The sequence below is a fragment of the Glycine soja genome, chromosome 10 (genome assembly GCF_004193775.1).
Source record: "Glycine soja cultivar W05 chromosome 10, ASM419377v2, whole genome shotgun sequence".
Taxonomy (NCBI): Eukaryota; Viridiplantae; Streptophyta; class Magnoliopsida; order Fabales; family Fabaceae; genus Glycine; species Glycine soja.
In genome coordinates this window covers 6,054,834-6,077,164 of record NC_041011.1, presented here as the reverse complement: position 1 = coordinate 6,077,164, position 22,331 = coordinate 6,054,834, and the positions used below count along the sequence as shown (strand labels likewise).

The 22,331-nt window shown below is 33.4% G+C and overlaps 1 protein-coding gene across 3 annotated transcripts; it reads left to right on the top strand.

Annotated features, from left to right (window-relative positions):
• The first annotated feature begins 2,972 nt into the window (after positions 1 to 2,972).
• Positions 2,973 to 10,928, top strand: LOC114372377 (myosin-11-like). 3 transcript variants are annotated; one of them, XM_028329891.1, is made up of 9 exons: positions 2,973 to 3,845; positions 4,814 to 5,011; positions 5,130 to 5,252; positions 5,572 to 5,609; positions 5,694 to 5,862; positions 6,406 to 9,492; positions 9,569 to 9,688; positions 9,868 to 10,004; positions 10,374 to 10,928. In XM_028329891.1, the coding sequence occupies exons 1-9, from the start codon at positions 3,765 to 3,767 to the stop codon at positions 10,603 to 10,605; spliced, it is 4,185 nt and encodes a 1,394-aa protein (XP_028185692.1). In that variant the 5' UTR covers positions 2,973 to 3,764; the 3' UTR covers positions 10,606 to 10,928. The 3 variants fall into 3 exon arrangements, with proteins under 3 accessions (XP_028185692.1, XP_028185691.1, XP_028185693.1); XM_028329890.1 differs by having other exon boundaries at positions 9,566 to 9,688; XM_028329892.1 differs by lacking the exon at positions 2,973 to 3,845 and having other exon boundaries at positions 4,944 to 5,011; positions 5,520 to 5,609; positions 9,566 to 9,688.
• Positions 10,929 to 22,331: the final 11,403 nt, after the last annotated feature.

Here is a 22,331-nt window from a genome sequence, read left to right as displayed (position 1 = left end):
ACAATTGGGCTTGAATGAATGACTTGACCATTTGTTGGATCTAAATTATTACATTACTATTTTATTTTGTTGCCATCAGATCACATTTTTTCTTCAATCATCTCCTCACCACTTCTAAATGTACCCGTCATCCATAATTGCCTTGCGTTTCACTTCATTTTGGCATGTCATGTTCATTTGCTGAGCTCGTAGGCCCCTCTTTCTTCTCCCATGAGTGAAGTGAACATATAATAGTACGCTGAACTCAACAAACGTATTTAAAATTTGAAACTGTATTTTAATAATAGTTAAAAGTTAGGAGAATAAAAAAGTTCTCTATTATTGACTTATGAGAAGAGTTGGTGACTAGTAACTAGTAAGTGTACCATGGCTAAACTAACAATAGGACCCAATGCAAACCTACCACATAAAATAATATATGGCCAAAACTTACCATAATTAACACCCTAGTCTTCTATAACGTGTATTGATGGAAAGGGAATGGAGAAATTCTTTTCTTACAAGCAGCAACTTTTACACATCCCTTGGGGCCGATAAGTGATGATTAACATTTTCCGATAGATGTGACTATTGGGAATAATTATATTTGTGTAAGATTTAATATATCATATAATTAATTCTAATTTCAATAATAAATTGTTGTTAATTTTTTATTATTTTTTATAATATTTGATAAAAATGGTTGATTTGATAAAGTCATTAATTAAAATTAAAGATTTATTATCATAATAGAGATTATGAAAATGAGAAATATGTCTCTTATAATTTTAATCTAAATTATTTTTAATTGTAAAATTATTGTGAATAGAACATCAATAATCTAGATAAATCGATATATATGTAACGATCTTTATTGGTTAAAAATCAATAGATCTCATTTATTAAATTGTATATATAGATGATGTATATGTGAATGTTATCATTGAATTCACTCAATTGAGAATTTTTAATAATTAATATTATCTTGATATGTTAATAGGAAGTTCTCAAGAAGAAATATAATAGTTTCATTTGACTTTAGTTTATCATAGTAATTAATAAGTTATTTTCTTATATTTTAATTTCGGACACCTAATGACTTAGGACACTAGTTGAATGAATATTGAATATGATTAAATACTTGTAGAATTAATGATTAATCAAGAAGAAATCCATTAATTCTATAGGTAATGAGTTTGAACTCTATGATAGAATTAAGACCTTAACCAAGACAATTGAATGAAAGAAAAAAAGAGTTTCTTAAATCATTCATTGATTAAATATAATGCGTTAACTTATTAGTGTTTGATAGTAATATTATATCCTAGAGTTGATCTTGAATGGTAATGATGGAAGAAAATATTATATTATTATTCTATTGGTTCTTGAAGGTAAAAAATATTATTTCACGCTATTCGAACGTAAAGAAGTGTTGCTAGACGCCTATCTTATACGAACGTTAAGGAGTATTGCATTATTCCTCCATTGGTTTTTGATTAATTTACTACAGTTTAGTATTAAACTTACGAGATTACAAACAAACCAATGTTTCAATCTTTGTAAAAGAAAATAATTTATTTGATAATTAGATTAGAGAATTTAATTTAATCAAATAAATATTTTAGTGAAATATTATTATATTCTTTATTATCTCCGTGATATTATTTTATAAATGTGGAAGTTGTTCATAGGATGAGAATAAGATTCTACGTATCAAGATATCATGTGATTAGTTAGTTATTGTAATTAGTCATGTGATTATTTGGAAATTATCTTTTTATCATATCAGGAACCTTCTTAGGATAAAAATGTATGACATAATTTTTATTTTCAAACATAAAGATAGAGAGATATGAAATTATTTTAAATAAAATCTCCTTTTTTGAGTATGTCTAAATTCATATCTCTTTAATATTATAAATAGAAGTATCTACCTAATAGCATCACATATAAACTAGAAATGTTAAGCCTAGCTTGAACCAGTATAAAACGAATTCGCTCTCTAGAGTTCCATTTATCAAAGAGTTGATGATAGATATTGGTCTTAAAGAATAATTTTTTACTTCAAGAATGTCCATTTGGATACACAAATTTAGATTCCTTATTGTTGTATATTTTGAATGCAAAATACATCCTAATTTTTCATTGGAAGTGTTGGGAAAACTCCTATTTAACTATCAACAACCCCAAACAAATATGAAAAGACAAAAACTTACATAAATGAAAGAGGTAGATTTTTTTTTCTTTCAATGAAACAAATAATACCTTAGTTACTTGTTAAATTAAATTAATCTATGGTAACAGGCGCAGGTTGAATATGTTGCCCCAAAAACATTTCATATCCTTTGTATAACCTAAGTTGTATTAAAATATTTTCATAAAACCGGAAGACACTCTAATACCATCGAACAAAGTGTCAATGACATTGGCATGGCATGAGATGCAACTACCAACAAAGACTCACTCAAAAAATTACTCTATAAGTTTAAACCACAACTAGTTTTAGTTAATTGTAGCTACTTAATTAATACATCTGATTAATTAGTCATAGTTACTTAATTTTATCCCGTTATATTTACTCAACTAGTTCTTAAAAATAAAAGAATTACACCTCTATTACATCCATAAAGAGGATAAGACTTAATTTTGAATCTTTAACTACTTATATCAAATACCAAACTCAAATTGACCTTGTATCAAAATATTCACCCTCCTTCTTTTCCAATTCCCTCCCCCTCCCCCACCAAAGCACATACACGAAAAAAGTTCCAATCCCCATGTATATCACACACACGAAATCACGACGTGAACGAGGAAAAGTCTCTTTCGGACAATAGTATTCATTCTTCTAGGTTTACTATTTTTGAAAATGATTTTTCAACAATAAATATGATGTCTTTTTAGTGCACTTTTAAAATATAATTATATACTATGATAATTTTTATATTCAACTAATATAAGTACCAGAACAAGGCTTTGATGCTAACAAAGATGGATCTGATTCATAAAAAATAAATTCATATCTTACAAAAACATGAATTCAACTTTCGGTTATCAGTGTGAGGACATTGCTGATAGATAATTGATAAACACTCCTACTACAAATGATCTTTGAGCATTGAGGTCTGATCTATCCTTAATTAATGAATCCCGATACCTCTCTCTCTCCTAAATTTTTAGTTTATCAAATTATTCTATTCCTATCCTGGCATCCTTGGGGAACAGGTTGTTCATTTTTGTTTGATATTGCTTCAGTTCAGTGCTTAGGGTGGTGGTTGCAGCAGTAATAATATAGTAAGTTGCAACCTCTCCCAGTTGTGAAAGCAACGCCTTTCAGGTTCTTGGCCAACCACCGTGTGCCACGTCATCAAACAGAACTTTTCGATGACTTTCCCTTCCCATCATCAAACAGAGAAAAATAAAACGGGGATTGGGTCATAACCGTTTCTTTCTGTTTCGCTACACTGCATGATGTTATGCACGCATAAATAAATACCAATAGCGCTTCTGTTTTTACTTTCTTTTATTTTTTTTGTTGCGCCTTTTTCCGTTTCTCTCAATGCTCGATGGTTTTGTTTGAAGGAACAATAAAATAACACCCTTCGAAACAATGACCACTGAGCTAACGCTCTCTCTCTCTCTCTATATTCGTCTCTTTCGCCAGTTGGTGACAGTGGTTGCGGAGAAGCTCATGAAAATCATGAAAAACGTCATTTTTAGTAATTGCTGAGAATGAGTGATTGAGAAAAAAACGCAGTGAGAAGAGAAAGAGAAAGAGAAAGGGAATGTTTAGGTTGCATAAGCACAGGGCGGAGAAGTCAGGGGACAAAATCGAGTTCAGAATCTCTCATCTCAAGGCGCTTCAGGTTTATTTCTTCTTCACTCTTTCTCTTATTCGGTTTCTCGTGTTTTTATCTCAATATCTCTCTCGTTTTCGTTTCGTTTTACGTTGATCAATTTGACTGGTGTAGTATAGTGTCTGTATGAGTGTATGTGGTTCCGTGTTGCTTGATCTGCTTCGTCTTTAGAATTGTTGATCCGCAATGATAATTCGTTTGTGCAATGCAGCTGGAAAACTTAGATCCTAATATGGAAATGAATTAACGAGCATTGGTATAGTGAAGTTGTTTTCTTTTAAATTAGAAATTTATATTTTATGAAGTGCTTCGTATTATATTGTTTGAGACGAGTGATAGCAAAATACTCTTAATCAAGGTTTTAAATATCAGTCGCGTTGGAGTTTCGTCGCATTTGTTGATATTGCAGCAAATCGCGAACAAATGCGGTCTAAATTGCGATCACTCGCGCACAGTTACAAAAACCTTTATGTTGCTGCCCAAATCACTGGACTGTTTTCTAAAACCTTGCTCCTAACATATTCTCTATCATTGGTTAAAATTTGTTAGAGAATACAAAGTTACAAATGAAACTCACTAAATAAGAAGAGAAATTCACGTAATTTTGTAATTTGCAATAATTTCAGCTAATAACCAAAAGTATAGTAGAGATTGTCTTACTAGCATTTGTCTTGTTAATTGATATGAATAGCTAGGTGCAATAGCTTTGTGGTTTCTGTTTTGTTCTCGTGGAATGCAGAACAACGATACATGTATTTTTTAATAAAGAGCCAAATCGTAAAATTATTTGCGTTTAAGAGTTAAAGACCAGACGGTACTGTTAATCTGTTATAACATTACAAAAATTCGTGAATCGTGGCAAAATTTCTTTTCAGAATTTGACATACAAATGCTTTAAATTTTCTAAAGTTTCAATACGAGGCTATAAAAAAAACGCAGGTTCAGTCAATAATGAATGCTGATTCTAATGTTAGTAGGTACCCAAAGGGTGGGACAAGCTGTATGTTTCTGTTGTCTCAGTAGAAAATGGTAAAACTATTGCAAAGTCGAGCAAAGTGTCAGTGCGTAATGGAGGTTGTCAATGGTCAGATAACTTTTCAGAATCTATATCGATTTCAAGAGATAATTCTTCCAAGGAGATTGATGATTGTGACCTCAAGCTTATTGTTGCCATGGTATCATCACTATTGCTGCTACGCACAACCGTTTTGTTATTCTTCTGTTCCTTTATCTTTATTAGCATGAAGTTTCTCAGTTTCGATTACTGAATTAATAATCTGTATCACTTAACAGGGGTCATCAAGATCTGGCATCCTGGGAGAGGCCACTGTTAGTTTGACCAGCTATATGAGTTCAGGTGCTGCTATTCCACTTTCAATCCCACTGAATAAGTGCAACCATGGGACAGTTTTGCATGTAAGTCATATAACTGAAGTAATATCTTACTTGTGACTGACTGGCTTTAGAAAGTGAGAAGGGATTGCTATTTTGCTTTCATGGATGGTCATGTGTCATTTTGGATTAGATTCAAAGTTGATTTTTCTCAAATAGAGGGAAAATATAGCACTGGATATATGAAATATTTTGCTGACTGGAATTGAATTAACAAATATTTCCTTTTGAATTTTGATGCTTAAAAATATATAATTGTCGTTTTGAATTAACAAAATAATGATATTGCAGAAAAATATCATTGAATTTAGAGTTGGGAATTCAGTGGTTATGCATTTTGCAGGTAACTGTGCAGTGCCTTACACCAAGAACGAAACTCAGGTTTGTATTGGATTTGGAGGGTAGTCTTTTTGTATTATTATGTCAATTATTCTAGTAAGTATTTATCTCCTACACTTTTTCCAGGGATCAAGAATCAAGTGAGACAAAATTCCATTTGAAGGCCATCAATGAAAGTAATTATGATCTGTCTGTCAAGTCCAATGAATCAGATTGTTCAAATGTACAGAGTGTTGAATCTTCCTCTGTTGAAGATTTCGACTCTATCTTATCCCCCGGAGAAATTGAGACAATGGTAAATGTACAACTTTTTCCCTATAATCATATCTGTTCTGTTGCATAAATGGTTATAGATTTCTTCCCACATATGCATATCGGTAAATAATAATTCTCTTTGTGCGCCTTTAATCAATTATCAGGATGAACTTTCCAGACTCAGATAATTCTCTAGTTTAACTGTTTGTTTAGATTTAGGGTCTCCTGATTTATCAGGAACACATTCATGAGGTTTATACACGGAAAGTTTTGCACAAAAGACATTGCATCATCTCCACCAATTCCAATTTTAACTGGCTTTTTCTGTCCTTTAAGTTTGCAAAAAATAGTTCTACTAATTTAGAGAGATTTTTGCTAGATGGTAACTGCTTTTTCATCCTAGAGGGTACTTTAAAAGTCATTCATTGTACAGAGTTGTCTTCTATCACGGTCCAGGAAGCAAAAGAATTTCTTTATGCAGTAGAGCCATTAGCTTTCTTATGTTCGAGTTGTGTCGTAATTTACTGTTGGCCTGCCTTAATCATGAAACTAATAACACACTGCACTTGCACCTTGGCTGCAGGCAACAAGCTTCTCTGGATCTGTATCAAACTGCAGCCATAACTCAACTGAGGGTTCCACAGGAAGGGGAAATATCTCCCCATCTATCAGTGATGGGCAGAGCCCGACTGCAAGACAAGATTCAACCAGTTCCCAGAAAAGTGTATCCCATCACAATTATCCTGTGAATGATACTTCTCAGCCAAATAATTCATCATTTAATTCCCAGAATATGCAACACATTGGTGCATTATCTTCTAAGAAGACCAATGCTTCTAATAACCGTCTGGAAGCTGCAGGGGACACAAGTGAAGAGCTACGGGCAGAAGCAAAGATGTGGGAGATGAACGCCCGAAAGCTAATGGGTGATTTGGACATGTTGAGGACAGAATTCTCAGATCAATCCAAAAAACTGGCTGGTATAGAAATGGACCTTTCAGCGACACAGGTAGAGCGTGATGGTTTGAAAAAAGAAGTTGAACAGTTAAAATTGTCATTTGAGGATCCAGTAGTGAGACAGAAAGCATTGGAAGATTCAGTGTCTCAAGTTGAAGGTATTCCAGAAATTGAAAATGCTCTAAAAGAGGAACTGAAGTTCGAAAAAGAATCCAATGCCAACTTGTCTTTGCAACTGAAGAAAAGCCAAGAAGCAAATATAGAGCTTGTTTCTGTTCTCCAGGAGCTGGAAGAGACCATAGAACAGCAGAAAGTTGAGATAGAAAACCTTTCATCATTACCCTTAAAATTCAGTGATCTAGATAAATCTTTCCAACAAAGTATAGAAGGAAACAAACACTTAATGCAACAACTAGAACAATTGGAGGAATCGAAGAAAAGTCTGCTGGTCAAGGTGCAAGAGCTGGAAGGGACCTTAGAGGATAAAATGCGAGGCACTGAACATGCGAAGATTCAAAACAACAGAACACTTTCAGATATTGAAATGGAATATGAAAGCAAATTATCTGCTAAAGATAAAGAAATTTCAAGTTTGAAAGCAAAGCTATTTGATTCTATCCCCGAAAGTTGTAATAATGTGGAGACTGTGTCCAGAAATTTAGGTGATACAGATCTTTTGAGAGAAATCGAAGCACTGAAAGAGAAAGTTCGGGAACTTGAGATGGACTGCAATGAGCTGACAGACGAAAACCTTGAGCTCGTTTTCAAGCTAAAAGAAGCAAAGAAAAATTCGAAAGATGGTGGTGCATCTGAAGACCTTTTGTCAGACAAGCTCAAAGATCAATCTTCTACTAGCTTGGGGTCTGAGGTAAGCAACAATTTATTTCGAATATTCCATTCAGAAGACATGGTCCAGGCGAAAAAGGACATCAAGATTAGTAATGATGATCATTTTTCTATTCAAGAGCTTGAGACTTCAAAATTAGCTCTAGAAGTCCGAATCACAGATTTGAATAAGGAACTGACTAATAAAACATCTGTGATAGGAAATCTTGAGGCTAATTTATCACATAAAGAAAAGGAAATTGGGGTTCTGCAGAAGCTGCTAAGTGAGTTGGAAGCCAATGTTTATCATCTTGAACAGGAAAAAAGTCAACTAGAGAAACACATGGATACCTTGATAAAAGAAAATAAGCATGAACTGGAGCTTCACATATTAGACATAGAACAGGAAAAACAACAATTGTCAATTCGTGTTTCTGTTTTAGAAGCTCAGTTGAGAGATTTGACAAATGAACAAGAGTTTCGTTTATCAGAACTAGAGAACTCTAGATCACAAGCTGCAAGACTTCAAGAGAAGATTATGGAGATGCAGTCTGAGATAGATTCTTCAACAGAAGACTTGAAACAAAAATTAATGGTGGCAAAAATTCACTGGTCAGAAGCACAAGAAGAATGTGAATATCTAAGAGGAGCAAATCAGAAGTTACAAATTACCATTGAGGATCTTGCAGAAGAATGCAGTTCTTTCGAGAAGCTAAATGGAGATTTGAAGCAGCAAAACTTGAAGCTAGAGGGATATTGCTCCCATATGGAAGCCAGGTTGAGGGAATCAGATGAAAGATTTTCCAAGTGCTCTGAAGGAGTGGAACTCTTGGAAAAGAAATTTGATTTAAAGCTGGAAGATATTGCATCAAAAGAAAAGCATCTAACTTCAGATTTAGATGGTTTTTTTTATGAAAATCGGAAACATATGGAGCAGGCTCAAGTCTTGTTGAATCAGATGCAAATGGAGATGATGGTAGAAACTCAGAACCTTGAATTAGAAGTTGAGAAACTCAGTCTGAAACTTTCAGCAGCGCATGATGAGAAAGAGAGAATAGCTTCCAATGCTATGCTTGAAGTATCCACATTACGTGCTGATAAAGCCAAACTGGAATCTGCTTTTGAAGAAGCTCAATCTAAAGTGAGTTTGGCTAAGAAAGAGGTTGATATGATACAGTCTCAATATGAACAAAAGCTGGAAGACCTAACAACACAGCTTGCCGAATACAAAATTAAAATGGAAATGCTGATGACTGAACATGAAAAGTTGTTGAAGCTGGTGGAAGACTACAAATCAAGAGAGCTAAAATTCAAAAGTACTATAAATGCCCTTGAATTAAAGCTAACAGTCACTGAATATGAAAGACAACAAGTCATGGATGAATCTGGAATTTTAAAGGTTCAGTTGCAGCAGACCCATCAATTTGAAAATGAGATTATAGCTCTAAAGAATGAGCTCGATGCTTCTAATTCCGAGAAAGAGAGACTGGAAGCCTCATTGTGCCTAACATCTGAACTATGTGAAGATCTGAAGGCAGAGAAGATATCATCTGGACTAAAGATATTAGCCTTGGAGCAGGCTGCGTCTGAATTGGAGGACTGCAAGAAAACTAGAGCGTCCCTGGAAGAAAAACTTCTGCAGTTGGAGAATGACTTGAAGGCAAAAGAAACAAGATGTGCCCAGGATACTGAACTCAGTCACAGCAAAAGAATAAACAGGCAGCATCAACAGACCATACAACTGCTTGAACAAGAAAAAGCTGAGTTCCAGACAAAAGCCCAAGTCCTTGAAGAAGAATTGAAGCTGATCAAGGAACAAAAGAGAAATCAAGTTTCAAAGTTAAACAGGAAAATTTTACCTGTTCACGATGATCTGAAGGCCTCAAAAGTTAGTGCTCTTTTTCATTAATGGCATGGAACATTGTGATGACAATACTAGTAATTTTCTTTCTATGATTTAGCAGAACCCTGTGGTGAAAAATACCATTCAATATCGCAGTAATAGGAGAAAGTCATTAAAGAATGACAGAGAAGTCATGAAAGATCAGCAGGACCCTGGTTACAGCATCAAACATCAGAGTGAGGTAATATGTTTTGAATATGGACTATATTGTAATTTACCTCCGTGTCAAATGTTACAAAGTATATTTTATAATTACAATTTGTGTGGTGCAAAGTGATAATATAAAATAAATGTAGTCTCACTGGAAATGACACCTTACTTTACAATGTTTCTGTTTCATGTCTCCTTTTTCTTAAATAGGTAGAAACTGAACTTGGACTTCTTGATGAAAATGTTCATGCTGTTGAAGTAGATCCACTACCAAAGACTCAATTGGTTGAGAATGAACTAGCAAAAGAAAAAGAAGTCAAGAACATTTATGAAGTTCAGTTCGACAGGTTAGAGGAACATACTGTACCTTCAAAGCTAAAAGGAAAAGGCTTTTAATCTGTTTATATAACCCCCTTATGCTGATTCTTTTATTAGTTTGAAGCTTTCTCTTCTATTGTGAACAATCCAATAACAACAAAAGTTGTCTTCCCACGAGGTGGGTTATTTTAAATCATTTGAAAGGATAATTCCAATGTCTTGAAAGACAATATGTTTCAAAATTGAATATGTTCATCACATTGGTTGCTTTACAGATTAATATCAAAGATGTAGTAGTTACTCTGCTGCTAATTTTGGAAGCCTTTTTTTTTGCACGTGCCTTATTGCTCATATGAAGTAATTTGTGTTACATAACTCCTTGTATATTTATCCTGCAGGTCGCCATCTCAAGACCGAAACAACCAAGCAAATGGCCCAGTAAAACCAATGGCTGAGGAACTAGTGACTAAAGAAAAATTTGAACGTACAAAATCTATGCTAGAGGCAGAGTTAAGAGATATTCAGGAGCGCTACTTCCACATGAGCCTTAAATATGCTGAGGTGGAAGCTGAGCGTGAAGAACTTGTGATGAAGCTCAAGGCAACCAGGAAAAAAGGATGGCTTTCGTAGAATTATGATCAGTTCGATGACCCTTTATCGAATTTGAGGCTGCCAATATCGGGTAACCTTTCACGAATTTGAAGTGTCAGAGTTTTCAATCCACCACCATAGGATGCATGATTTGGGAATGACTCATTCATTGAATAGGAGAATAGTAATAAAACTATAATAGTCGATTGTACTTGTAAATATAGATATTTTGAAGTTAAGAATTACACTTAGCAAGTGATATTATTGTGATTACATAGTTTCAAACTCGCAGCCATTCATTATTTGGGCTGTTATATGTGCTGCTATTATTAAATACAGAGAAAAGGTGCACACAAAATAAACAAATGTCTCTTCCATAGTGCCACGTGACTAACCGAGCGCCCCACTAACAACCGAGAGCATGGAATTAGAATTTAGAAATACCTTGTTATCAAACTCGAATCATAAGAGCTCTGTAGACTCAACTCCTGGACTTAACTCGTAAATTAGTAAAATACCACTTCATATAAAAATAATAACAAAATATCTATAAATAACATACTAATTAAATATTTCAATAACATAATAAAACAAAATAGTAAATTATAAATTTCATAATATTTAAATAACAAAATCTAGTAATGTATCACTATTAGATAATAACTTGTAGATGTTAGTGGTAGATCATTCCTATCGAGGGTTTGATGTTATTAAATGTGAGATTTTTTATTCGGAAACAATACACTAAATAAAGGTATGTTAACACTAAACAGACAGAAAATAACCCAAAATAATTTATATTTTGGTCTAATTTTTATAACTTGCTAATTCGTTGTCGAGTCTACCTAGATTCTATTAAAAAAAGAGTTTACATACGAGTCAACTTACAGAGGGTAGGTGGATTTGTAAACTCGTAAGAGTTAGCGACTTAACTCGAGAGTTTGATATCCATGATCCTGACCCACTTTAGAAGCACCACAGAAGTAACTTTTAGTTGCTTTTGGTTCATTTTGACATAAAAATTTGATCAAACATGGATCACATATGCTAATCCAAACACACATGAAGTAACAAACACATTGCCAAAGATAGATAAAATTTCATTAGTATCTTTGGAACAAACAATACAAACATATGAGCTAACACAACAAATCATTTGAAACCTGGGATGAACTAGGCAATTGCAAAGAGGAAAATATTGATCAAAAGAGAGCCTAATCAAATTGAATCACAAATTACAACTTGTCCTTGAATATTGTTGGTGAATACTATTGAATGTAACACTCCGTTTTTTTGTAAAATAAATAAAAAGAATTTTATTTAAAAATTAATAGAGTTTTTAGAAATTAAATAAACGAGAGAAAAAAAATTGTTAATTAAAATAAGGGTTTCATAGTATTAGAAAATAAATAGAGTAAAATGATGTTTTAGAAAATAAAGGGATATTTTAATTGGTTATTTATTTAATGAAAGAGTAAAATAGAGTTAATTTTTATAAAATAATAAAATAAAATAAAAATATAATAAATAATAGACTCGGAGTATCCTAGTCATAAATAGAAACACATTGAGTTGGTTTTTCTAACTCAAATTCATTCTCCCTTCCTCCTCTTTCAAAACCCTCACTTTTTCCCACATATACCCAAACATGTTCTATTAAAACTACGATCTCAGACTCGTGTTAACCATTGGATCGTTCTAAAATTTGGACACCACTTTCGAAACTCATCTTCGTACATCTTTACTGTTGGGATTTATGAAATAATATATATAGAGAGAGATATGTCATTCACACAAAGACAATGAATTTGAGGCTCCAATCCCTTCTCATTCTCTCTAACGCTTGGAAACCATAGCAGAACAACCAGAGGAAAAGCTTGAAAAATCTTAGAAAACCGCTAGAGAGGTCGCTATTGCTATCAGACTATACACGTGAACTCGCTTAGAGGTAAGAGATGAGTTTTTCGTAATTGGGGTTAGAATAAACATGTGTAGGGATCATCAGAGGATCAAATTGAGATTTATTTTAGGATGTTTATTGTATTGCAATTCTACCTTTATGATTATGATCACGAGATTGTTATGTTTGGCGGACCAATTGATGTCCTAATACGAATTGGTTGATAAAATTGAGTGATACTTATGTTTTCGTGTTTTTGAACCTATGATTTTGATTCCTTTGATATTATGTGAAATTATTTGAGGGGTTTTACTTCCCATGTGTTGTGAGAAACATTTCTATATAATTCGTTTATGCTTTGAATAGGATTTACTAGATTAGCGTGAGAATTAGATTGTTGGAAACATTTTTTATCATGTTTTGGTCTCATAAGCTTATTACATGTTGATGATTATAACACATATATATGCGTATGAATTGTTAAAATAAATTAGTAATTAATAGTTCAAATAATAAAATTAAATTGAAGGAAATTAATATATTAAGATCCAATGATAAATACTTTCAATGCATTTTTAGTTTAATTATTTATTAATTCTTTTTAATTGAAAATAATATAGTTCGATTTAATATATACATGTTTTGTGTCATGTAAATATTAATATTGTGTGATGCTTATATGCTTCATGAGGTGGGATAACATGTTGTGTTTAGATTATAACATTGTGATTGAGATTTGATGTAATGATAAATTGAGTATGTGTTGAATTGTAAGATACATGTGTATTGAATTTTTGTGTACATTGAGTTATAAGTTATGAAGTGTACAATCACACGACTGTAATACACTTCAAGGGCGATGAGTTAATGCATGACGAGTATTGTGATGGAATCCATTTTGGGAATCCGATGAGTTGAACCACTTTGAGGTGCGATGAGTTAAAGTTATTTTGAGAACAATTAAGAAGTTGTGTGTTTTGTATAGTTCATAGATAGATTCTGTGTTAAAATATTTTTTGGATTGGATCTGAATCAGGTAGGAGAGACCTTGACAAACTCTTCGGACTCTAGGCCTTGGGGGTAAATACACCTGGTTTGAGAGCTCTTTTAAGCCTGTGTCGATCCCACATGATTGGAACATTCTCGCAAAATAGCGTGACCCTGACTTGTCTCCCTATGATTTTACCTAGTGAGAGTGACCTAACTTATCAGTGTGTGGTCTATCTTGTCATGTACTCCTAGGCGTCCAACGAGATTTTTTACTGACATGGTATCATACTGTATATAAGATTGAGTCTTAGTGTATTTGTTGCATAATGTTTGAATAATGATTATTATGACTTGTTACGTGATGATGGATAATGAATAGTGTGAGTGTGAGATGCTGTATTGTACTTGAGATGTGTTGTTTTGAACATGTGATTAATGTGAAAGTGTGAAATCTGATTTTGAGATTAAATCCTTAGGACAAATGATGTTACGCAATGAGTGGTAAAATAATGTGAATTGTGCTAAGTTGAGCTTGTTATACTTATATTATACATATGTGCTTTGGTTTATCTCTATATGTTTAGAAATGTGATAACTCACTCTCTTAATGTTGTTTGTGTTTGGATCTTGTGATGATTTTAAACCTTGTATTCTTGAGAGTAGATGGTTAGGTTGATGACTATGAAGAATCTTATGCTAGAGGATGCTGGAACACTATGCTCTAATAGGATGTAACATCAAGACTTAGGGTTTTATGTTGTTTTTATCATACGCTATTTAGAGATATGTCGTTGAACATGATTTACTTTTATGTTTATCATTGGAATTTTAGTTGTAATACAGGTACGGTCTGTTTGGAATCAAAACTTATTTTATATTCTTAACGATAAGTTTAACTTGTTAAATTGTGAACGTAAACCTTTTACTCCGTTGAGAAGTTTTATTTGTGTTGTAAAATAAATCTTTTTAAATTACTCTTGTTACTTCATATTTGCTTTCATTATATGTCGAGATAGAAAGTGCCATAATGAACAACCCTGTCACTTAGTAAGTCAAATCTTACACCTATTTATCACCATTTGAACACTCGTTGGTTTCCTCCGTAAAACTTAATTAGCCATGTACCTAATTATTTTTTTTGACTAACAAATCAATCAAATAATTATCACACTTTTTCAATCAAAACATTATAGAAGAAATTTTCTGCTGCATTCAGTTGTCATAGTTACATTTTTATTCTGCATAACAAATAACAATAGAAACCTTATAAATTTGTCCATGATGTCTCCCACTGACTACATTGGTGGACTGTTTAGGCCCTCATTTCCAATATATTCTATGCTTTCAAACTACTTTTCCTATCAATCGGATCCCAAAACTAGAAAAAGAAAAATCCAACAGCAATTCAGGTAGAAGCATCATTCTGTTTCACTTTGGCATCAAATAATATTCTTCTCTTTTGGTTGTTCAAAGCATCCACTGATGCTAACCGGCGCATATGCTTTTTCCCAATTCCTGCTGTTGTGTTTCTTTAAAAAAAAAAACAGTTGTTTGATTTACTAAAAAATTCCTTCATTGTTCAAAACATCACTTTCTTGTTAGACTTTTCCACAAAAGTAGTAGCTATTACACTCTTACACTTATAAACTTTCTTCAATAGATGTTTTTCATGTATTAAGACATGCGATGAGGAAATCTATTTTAACCCCCAAATTAATTACATAAAGACTGGTCTCAAAGTGCTCTTCAAAAGACCAAATCCTCCAGCGAAAGGAAACATTACGCAAGCAAATAAACTAATCAAACTTTTTATCAGAAAGAGGGCAAGGCAAATAATAATTGATGATGCTGTTGTCACTAAGAATGCGAAATCTCACTCATACAATAAAAGAATAGCTATATAAAAGTCTGACTCAGAACGGCTGAAAGCCAAATATGTAGTTACCTAATATATCTGTTCAAATTAATGGTAAAATATTCAGAGCCACACGGCCCTAGCATATGACTCCAGCTTAACTATACCTGACTCCTCGCAAGCCTAACAAATTTACACTGGTTGGTGTGTGTTTTTTCTCATTATCATGCTATTTGGGTATAGTATTCACTGATTTTACCATGATTAGTCTTCATCAAAATCTGATTAGACAATTTTAGGAGACTTTTGACAGTTTTTTTATTTTTGAAAATCATAAATCCTGATAATCATGTTTTTAAGGAAATTTATTTTGTTGATCATTGCAATCTTAAAATAATTTTTTAAGGGATTAAAGAGTTAAACAATATTTATATCACGTTAAATAATTTAATTAAGAGTAAGATTTAAATAAAAAAATTACTTGGGAAAATAAAATATGGGCTTCCCCGAAAATTTTCACAAGAACTTATTAAAAATCATTCTTTGAAAAACATTGTTTTTTGAAAAGTTTCCTAACCTACAATTCCCTAGAAACCAAAAACTTCTCTCTTATCAAACACTTCGTTAGTGAATCTCTTTTCCAAACTGGATAATTACTCAAGAAGACTAAGTACAATAATACTCATACTAAGGTCTTGTTTGGTTAATGTTTATGAACTTCATTTTTTTTTAAAAAAAATTGTTAATAATCCATTTAAAAGGAAATTATTTATGTTTAAAAATATTTATTTAAAAAGTAAATTCATAGTACATTTTTTTTTTTTAATTTTTGAGAAGCAAAAGAAATTTTACTATATAATCCATTGGATCAGCACAAGAAGTACCTAAAAACCAAGGGAAAAAAAAATCAGATACAAATAATTCGTGATCTGTTTTGATAGCAGCACGATCAAAACCCACATCCCACCCAAACTGCAATGCTCCCCAATTGAAGTGGTCTATAATTCACGCATGACAGAATTATTTGTGCATCATGAACGGGTTGACCGTCATACAAATTCCACTTAGCACACTGCTATAACAATGTACTTCCTCCATGCAATAAACTGCCAGCAGATTGAACAATATATAAGCTCGCATTGGGATATCGAGCATTTTTACTGCATAAAAGAGAATTAGCTTCATACTACAATTTAAAATGAATTTATCGTCAGAACTCATTAGGAATAACTTAGTGATAGAGGATGAAAATAGTTTGCACGAGGTCCTAAGCTTGAATAGCATTGTTTGAATCACATTGTTGTTATTGTACACACACAAAAAAGAAAAAAAATCTCATCAATTCTATAGTTTCATTTTTTTAACATAATTCTTTCATCAAAATGTTTCCAATCGTACAAGTCTAACATATTTCATAAGAATCAATTCATAATGTTGCATGTATTAATTTTTTTTTTATATAAAAATACCCTTAATTATGAGATATTTTTCGGATTTCAATAAATAGTAAATGAAATACATTAATGTCTTGTGCTATTTGAAAGTTTAATTTTGAATGTGGTTTGTAAGATATTTTAGCTAGTTTTTAATTTTTTTATTAGCTAAAAGCTTATTTAGATGTTTGGTAAACAGGTTTTTATTAGTAGCTTCTAGCATTTGAAGTGACGTTTTTAAAACGTTAGCTTCTAACTTCTAACTTTTAGCTTCTGACTTTTTATATGTTCTTGCATTTTTATTCTCGATATATTTATTTATTTTCCTTGTTACTTTTTTAAAATAAATCATGATTTTATTATTTTTTTTATCATTTTACATTTTGCAGCTACTTCTGAACAACTAGTTTTACCGAACACCTCTAATTTTATAAGGTAGTTTTTCAACTTCTAGTTACCCGTTAGTTTTTCAGCTTGTGACTAACTTTCCAACTTTGAGTTAATTTTGTCAAACAAAGCACTTTGTCTTGCAGAAAAACTATTTTGATCACCTTACTTTAACTATTTACATGCTAACAAAAATTAAAGCAATAAATATATTGATGAAAACTAATTATTAAAGGAATTAAAACTAATAGTAATATTTGAAAAGAGAATAAAATCTGTCTCATTAATATTAAGGATAACTTTGGGGGAAAAATATAATGTTAGAAGAGCTTTAATGCTACTTGTAACGTCCTGAAACTTCGCTAACTATAAATCGATATTTAAATGTATTTATCGTGTTATTTGATTATATGATTGACTTGGATGAATTGAGGTATGGTGTGAATTAGTCATGTGTGATTTGTTTCATGTGAATGTTGAGTTCTGTCGAATTTTATTGACCTATATTGAAATTATGAGATTTTAAATTTTACCTAAACCTGTTCCAGTAAAACTGTGATCCCGAAATCGTTAACCGTTGCATCATCTTTAAATTTGGAATGTAGATTCCTAACCCATGACCCCATAGCATGACCGCTGGGATTTACAAAATAACTATTTCTGACCTCTTGCTTAGCGCAAGAAGCGCGCTAAGCGCAATTCCAACTCGAGAGAGTATTGTGCCAAGCGTGAATTGTCACGCTTAGCTCCAAAAGTGAACTCCTGCTTAGTGAGAAGAGGTCGCCAAGCGATATCTGTAGAATACAAATACGTTTTTTGGCGTGAAAACGCGATTTTTCACTCTCCTCCTCTTCATAGGCCTACCCAAACCCTAACACTTTCTTCTCCACCACCCATGACCATCAATGGCCACCACGAGTCGCTGTTGTTTGCCGTTGAACCACCACACGAAGAGGAACGTTTTAATCGGAGTGGAATCCTCAGAATCCACCTTAGGGATTTGCGGGAGAACAAGCCCTCATTCCTTTCTTTTGTAGCTTCTCTGAGGTAATCTTGACTTTTAAGTTTTTCTCCTAGTTAGTTTGAGTTTATCTTAGTGTCTCTTAAATTTTGGATACTGTAATAGGGTGTTTTTACACTTCCTTTGAAAAACCCTTGAAAATGAGACGTTGTAAAAGTTATCTTTTTATAAAATTGATGTTATTTTCATGACCTTTGTTGAACCCCGGTCACCTTGGCGTGATCGAATTTTCAAAATGACGCCTCCTTGTAGTAAAACCCAAAACACCCCTTAGCCCCTTTTATTTTGACAGGGGTAATTGACCCCAAATGTTGTTATTAACCTTGTTTTTGAAATCTATACTAAATTTCCTTCGATTTGGTATATAGAACCTTGTGTTTGGACTGACAAACATGAACAAGAGGTCCCGAGCGACACAGAGAGGAACTGACAGAGAGCTCACGATAGGTGATAGGAGTTTATTATAATTTTATGGCTTTGATACCATAACTGGGGCTAGTGAACCCAATTATGGGAGTGTATGTTTGTCCTTGTATATGTCGGTTTTCAAGAAAAACAATGTTTTCGACTAATGGGATGCAATACGTTTGTTATTGATAAATGACATTATTGTTCTTATTAGACTTGTTATGTCTGAAGACCTGGGGAGTGTGAATCTCAAACATGAACTATACATGTATGTATGTGCGGAATGTAATTTACTAATGATATTGTTATTGATGATATTAATTAATAAGAGGTGACATTGATGTTTAAGATAATGTTGATAGAGTATGATGTTGTTATTGAAGATGATATTGATAATAATTGATATAAGATGATGTTGATATTGATGATTATGTTGATATGAGATGATGTTGTTGTTGTTGATTATGTTATTGAGATGAGATGATGTTGATGTTGATAATGTCATTGAGATGAGATGATGTTGATGTTAAGAATGACATTGAGATCAGATGATGTTGATGTTGATAATGACATTGAGATGAGATGTTGTTGATGTTGAAAATATCATTGTGATGATGTATGTTATGTATGTACATGGGGGTGTAGTGACCATGATGAATATCCCTAGTGGGGGAATTAGAGTGGTTAAAGAATTTTTAGCATCTCTGAAAGAAGATGACTTAGAACCTTTAATTATCCACAGTTAGTGCGTTGATAGTGCCCATGTTTCATACTTCATAGTGCATGGAAATAGTATAAACTTTGTCAGTAAGTATGTTAGTCGTCATTTATGACTAACTTTGGTATTGAATAGTTTCATGAAATTAGCATCTTTCCTTCAATTTATGGTTCTTTTTGTAGGAGTTGTACATATTTTTATGTTTAGTTTGATTTTACTCAGTAGATACTTCTATTTTGTGAATTAGTGTTGAAACCACTTCAGTTTCAGGCCAAAAGAAGAGAAGGTCTAGAAGCTGGTGTCTCGTTTAGCGATGCATATGCGCTTAGTGAGTGACATCCACTAAGCAAGGCACACATCTCGCTTAGCATGTTGGGAAACCCTAGAAGAGGATCAGCCAGAGAGAGGCGCCCTCAGCGCGCTGCCAGCTCACCCAGCGAGTCGTCTATCCCTTCTCGTGCTTAATGCGCCCAGCTCGCTAAGTCAAAATTCACTAACTCGTGCTTAGCGAGCCTTCAGAATCTGAAACGTCAAGAAGCCTTTAAAACACTAAAGTTGGCGTAAAAGAGGAGAAGAGTAAAAAAAATAGAGCAAGAGAAGAAGCTAGAACGACAGAGCCTCAGCCTCCAAGAGAGTTTAGGTTAGATGAGTGATTTTAGGGTTCTAGAGGTTGGAGGAGACATCCTCAACCATTTGTAGCCTTAGTCTTTCTTCAAAATCTATCCTTTGTGCTAAAAGTTGCTAACTTGTAATGGAAGGCTAAATCTCTTATTAGGGAGTTCTGTTGAACCTTTGATGTAATATTCTCTTACTATCTATTTAAAGTTGTTTTTATGTGTTCATTGCTTCTATCTATGCTTATTTCTGTATGCTTGTGGCTTGATCACCCATTTGTATGCATAGTTAGGATTTTTAGTACTAGGAAGTGCTTTAAAACCTTAGAACTTGATAGAACAAGCTAGAAAACTACATGTCTGGGGATGGAGTGCAACAATCTAGTCCTTATTATGCTGTAATCGTAATGCAACTCTTTTAGACTAAGTTTGTTGATGGATCAAGGACGAGGTTTAAATAGAGTTAGGCCCATTCACTCGAAGGATCTTGGTTTAGGTAGTTTTTCAGCATAAGAACACTAAAACAACGTTAAATAGAGAAAAACATTTAGCAACATCAAAGTAAGTTCAGTAGAATGACCTAACGCTTGTTACTTGACTGTTTTACTTCTCAACTTTTAGATATTTTAATCTATAGTTAATTAGACTTTTAGACAAAATCCCTATTCAACATTTACTTGCTTTAAACAAATGTTTGCTTATAGAACATATATTTTCTGAATGAAACAAGTTCCCTGTGATTCGATACTTGGTTCTTACCGTTTTATATTACTTGTGCAACTCAGTACACTTGCTGATTAGCATCGCAGAATATTATCAAACAAGTTTTGCTGCGAACAAGTTTTTGACGCCGTTGTCAGAGAGATTTTTTCCATTTAGAAAGTAGAGTTCAATTTGTAGACATTTATTCTTTATTTTTTGATTGATTTTGTGAATAGTTAGATAGAATTTATTTTCTCGTGATTTGGTTAACTTCTGCTTTGTTTAGTGTTTCTTGTATGCGAGGTAACTCTTTTGCAGGTGATTTAGCTTCATTAGATTTGGAGATAAAAGCTACTTGTAGGAGAAACAATGCAGAGAGAAGAAGAAAAATTTTACAGGAAAAGACAACACAACCAAGTTTGGAGGAAGCTCAATCAACCAAGAAGTGGCTGCATTCGTTTAAGGGAAATAGCTTGAAGACTTGGGAAGAGGTTGTAGAGAAATTTTTGAAGAAATATTTTCCTGAGTCTAAGATAGCTGAAGGCAAGGCAGCTATCTCCTCATTCCATCAATTATCAGATGAATCCTTGAGTGAAGCACTTGAGAGATTTCGTAGCTTGCTGCGAAAAACACCAACTCATGGATTCTCCGAGCCAATTCAATTGAATATTTTTATAGATGGTTTGAGACCACAGTCCAAGCAGTTATTGGGTGCTTCTACTGGAGGGAAGATTAAATTGAAGACCCCTGAAGAAGCTATGGAGCTTATTGAGAATATGGCTACTAGTGATCATGTTATTTTACGTGATCGAACTCATATTCCTACAAAGAAAAGCCTATTAGAGCTTTCCTCACAAGATGCACTATTGGCACATAACAAGTTGCTAGCTAAGCAGCTTGACACATTGATAGAAACACTTAATAAGTTGCCAACTCAACTACAGGTGACTCAACCTTCACATTCAACAGTTTTGCAGGTTGGAGGTTGTAACATATGTGCAGGAGCTCATGAATCTGGTTGTTGTATACCTCTTGGTGAAGCTGCACAGAAGTGAATTATATGGGGAATCAACACAGACCAGGATTTAATGCAGGTGGATTTATAGGTTTTCAGCAAGGTTCTAATTTTAATCAGAATCAAGGGCAGTGGAGGTCTCATCTTGGGAACTAGTTCAATAAAGACAAAGGAGGATCATCCAACATGCCTTAAAATCAAGGGCCTAGCCTTTATGAAAGAACAACCAAGTTGGAGGAGACTTTGGCTCAGTTCATGCAGGTTACTATGTCTAATCTCAAAAGCACAGAGTCGGCCATAAAGAACCTAGAGATTCACGTGGGACAACTAGCCAAGCAAATAGCTGAGAATTCTTCTGGAAATTTTGGGGCTAATACCAAGAAAAATCCCAAGGAATAATGTAAAGCTGTCATGACCCGAGGCAAGAAGGCGATCATAGTGGAAGATGAAAGGAGGAATGGTGATGAGCAAGAGTTAGGAGCTTAAGAAGAAAAAGAAAAAAAAAGATCAGTTGAGAGAGAAGTGAATAAATGAAGAAGAAAAAAATAAAGAAAAGAAAGAAAAAGAGGAGGAAAAGAAGACCAAGAGTGAGTTGGCTAGAGAAAAGAAGAAGGAGGTTGTCCCATGCTTAGGGAAGGAAGTACCATATCCTTTGGTGTTGTCCAAGAAAGACAAGGAACGACACTTTGCTCGTTTTCTTCATATCTTCAAGAAATTTGAGA

Coding starts and splice junctions, on each gene's coding strand:
- LOC114372377 (XM_028329890.1), top strand. CDS start 3,765: ATGTTTAGGTTGCATAAGCACAGGGCGGAGAAGTCAGGGGACAAAATC. Junction 5,253..5,571: donor ACCATGGGACAGTTTTGCAT/GTAAGTCATATA, acceptor TGCATTTTGCAG/GTAACTGTGCAGTGCCTTAC. Junction 5,863..6,405: donor CCGGAGAAATTGAGACAATG/GTAAATGTACAA, acceptor CCTTGGCTGCAG/GCAACAAGCTTCTCTGGATC.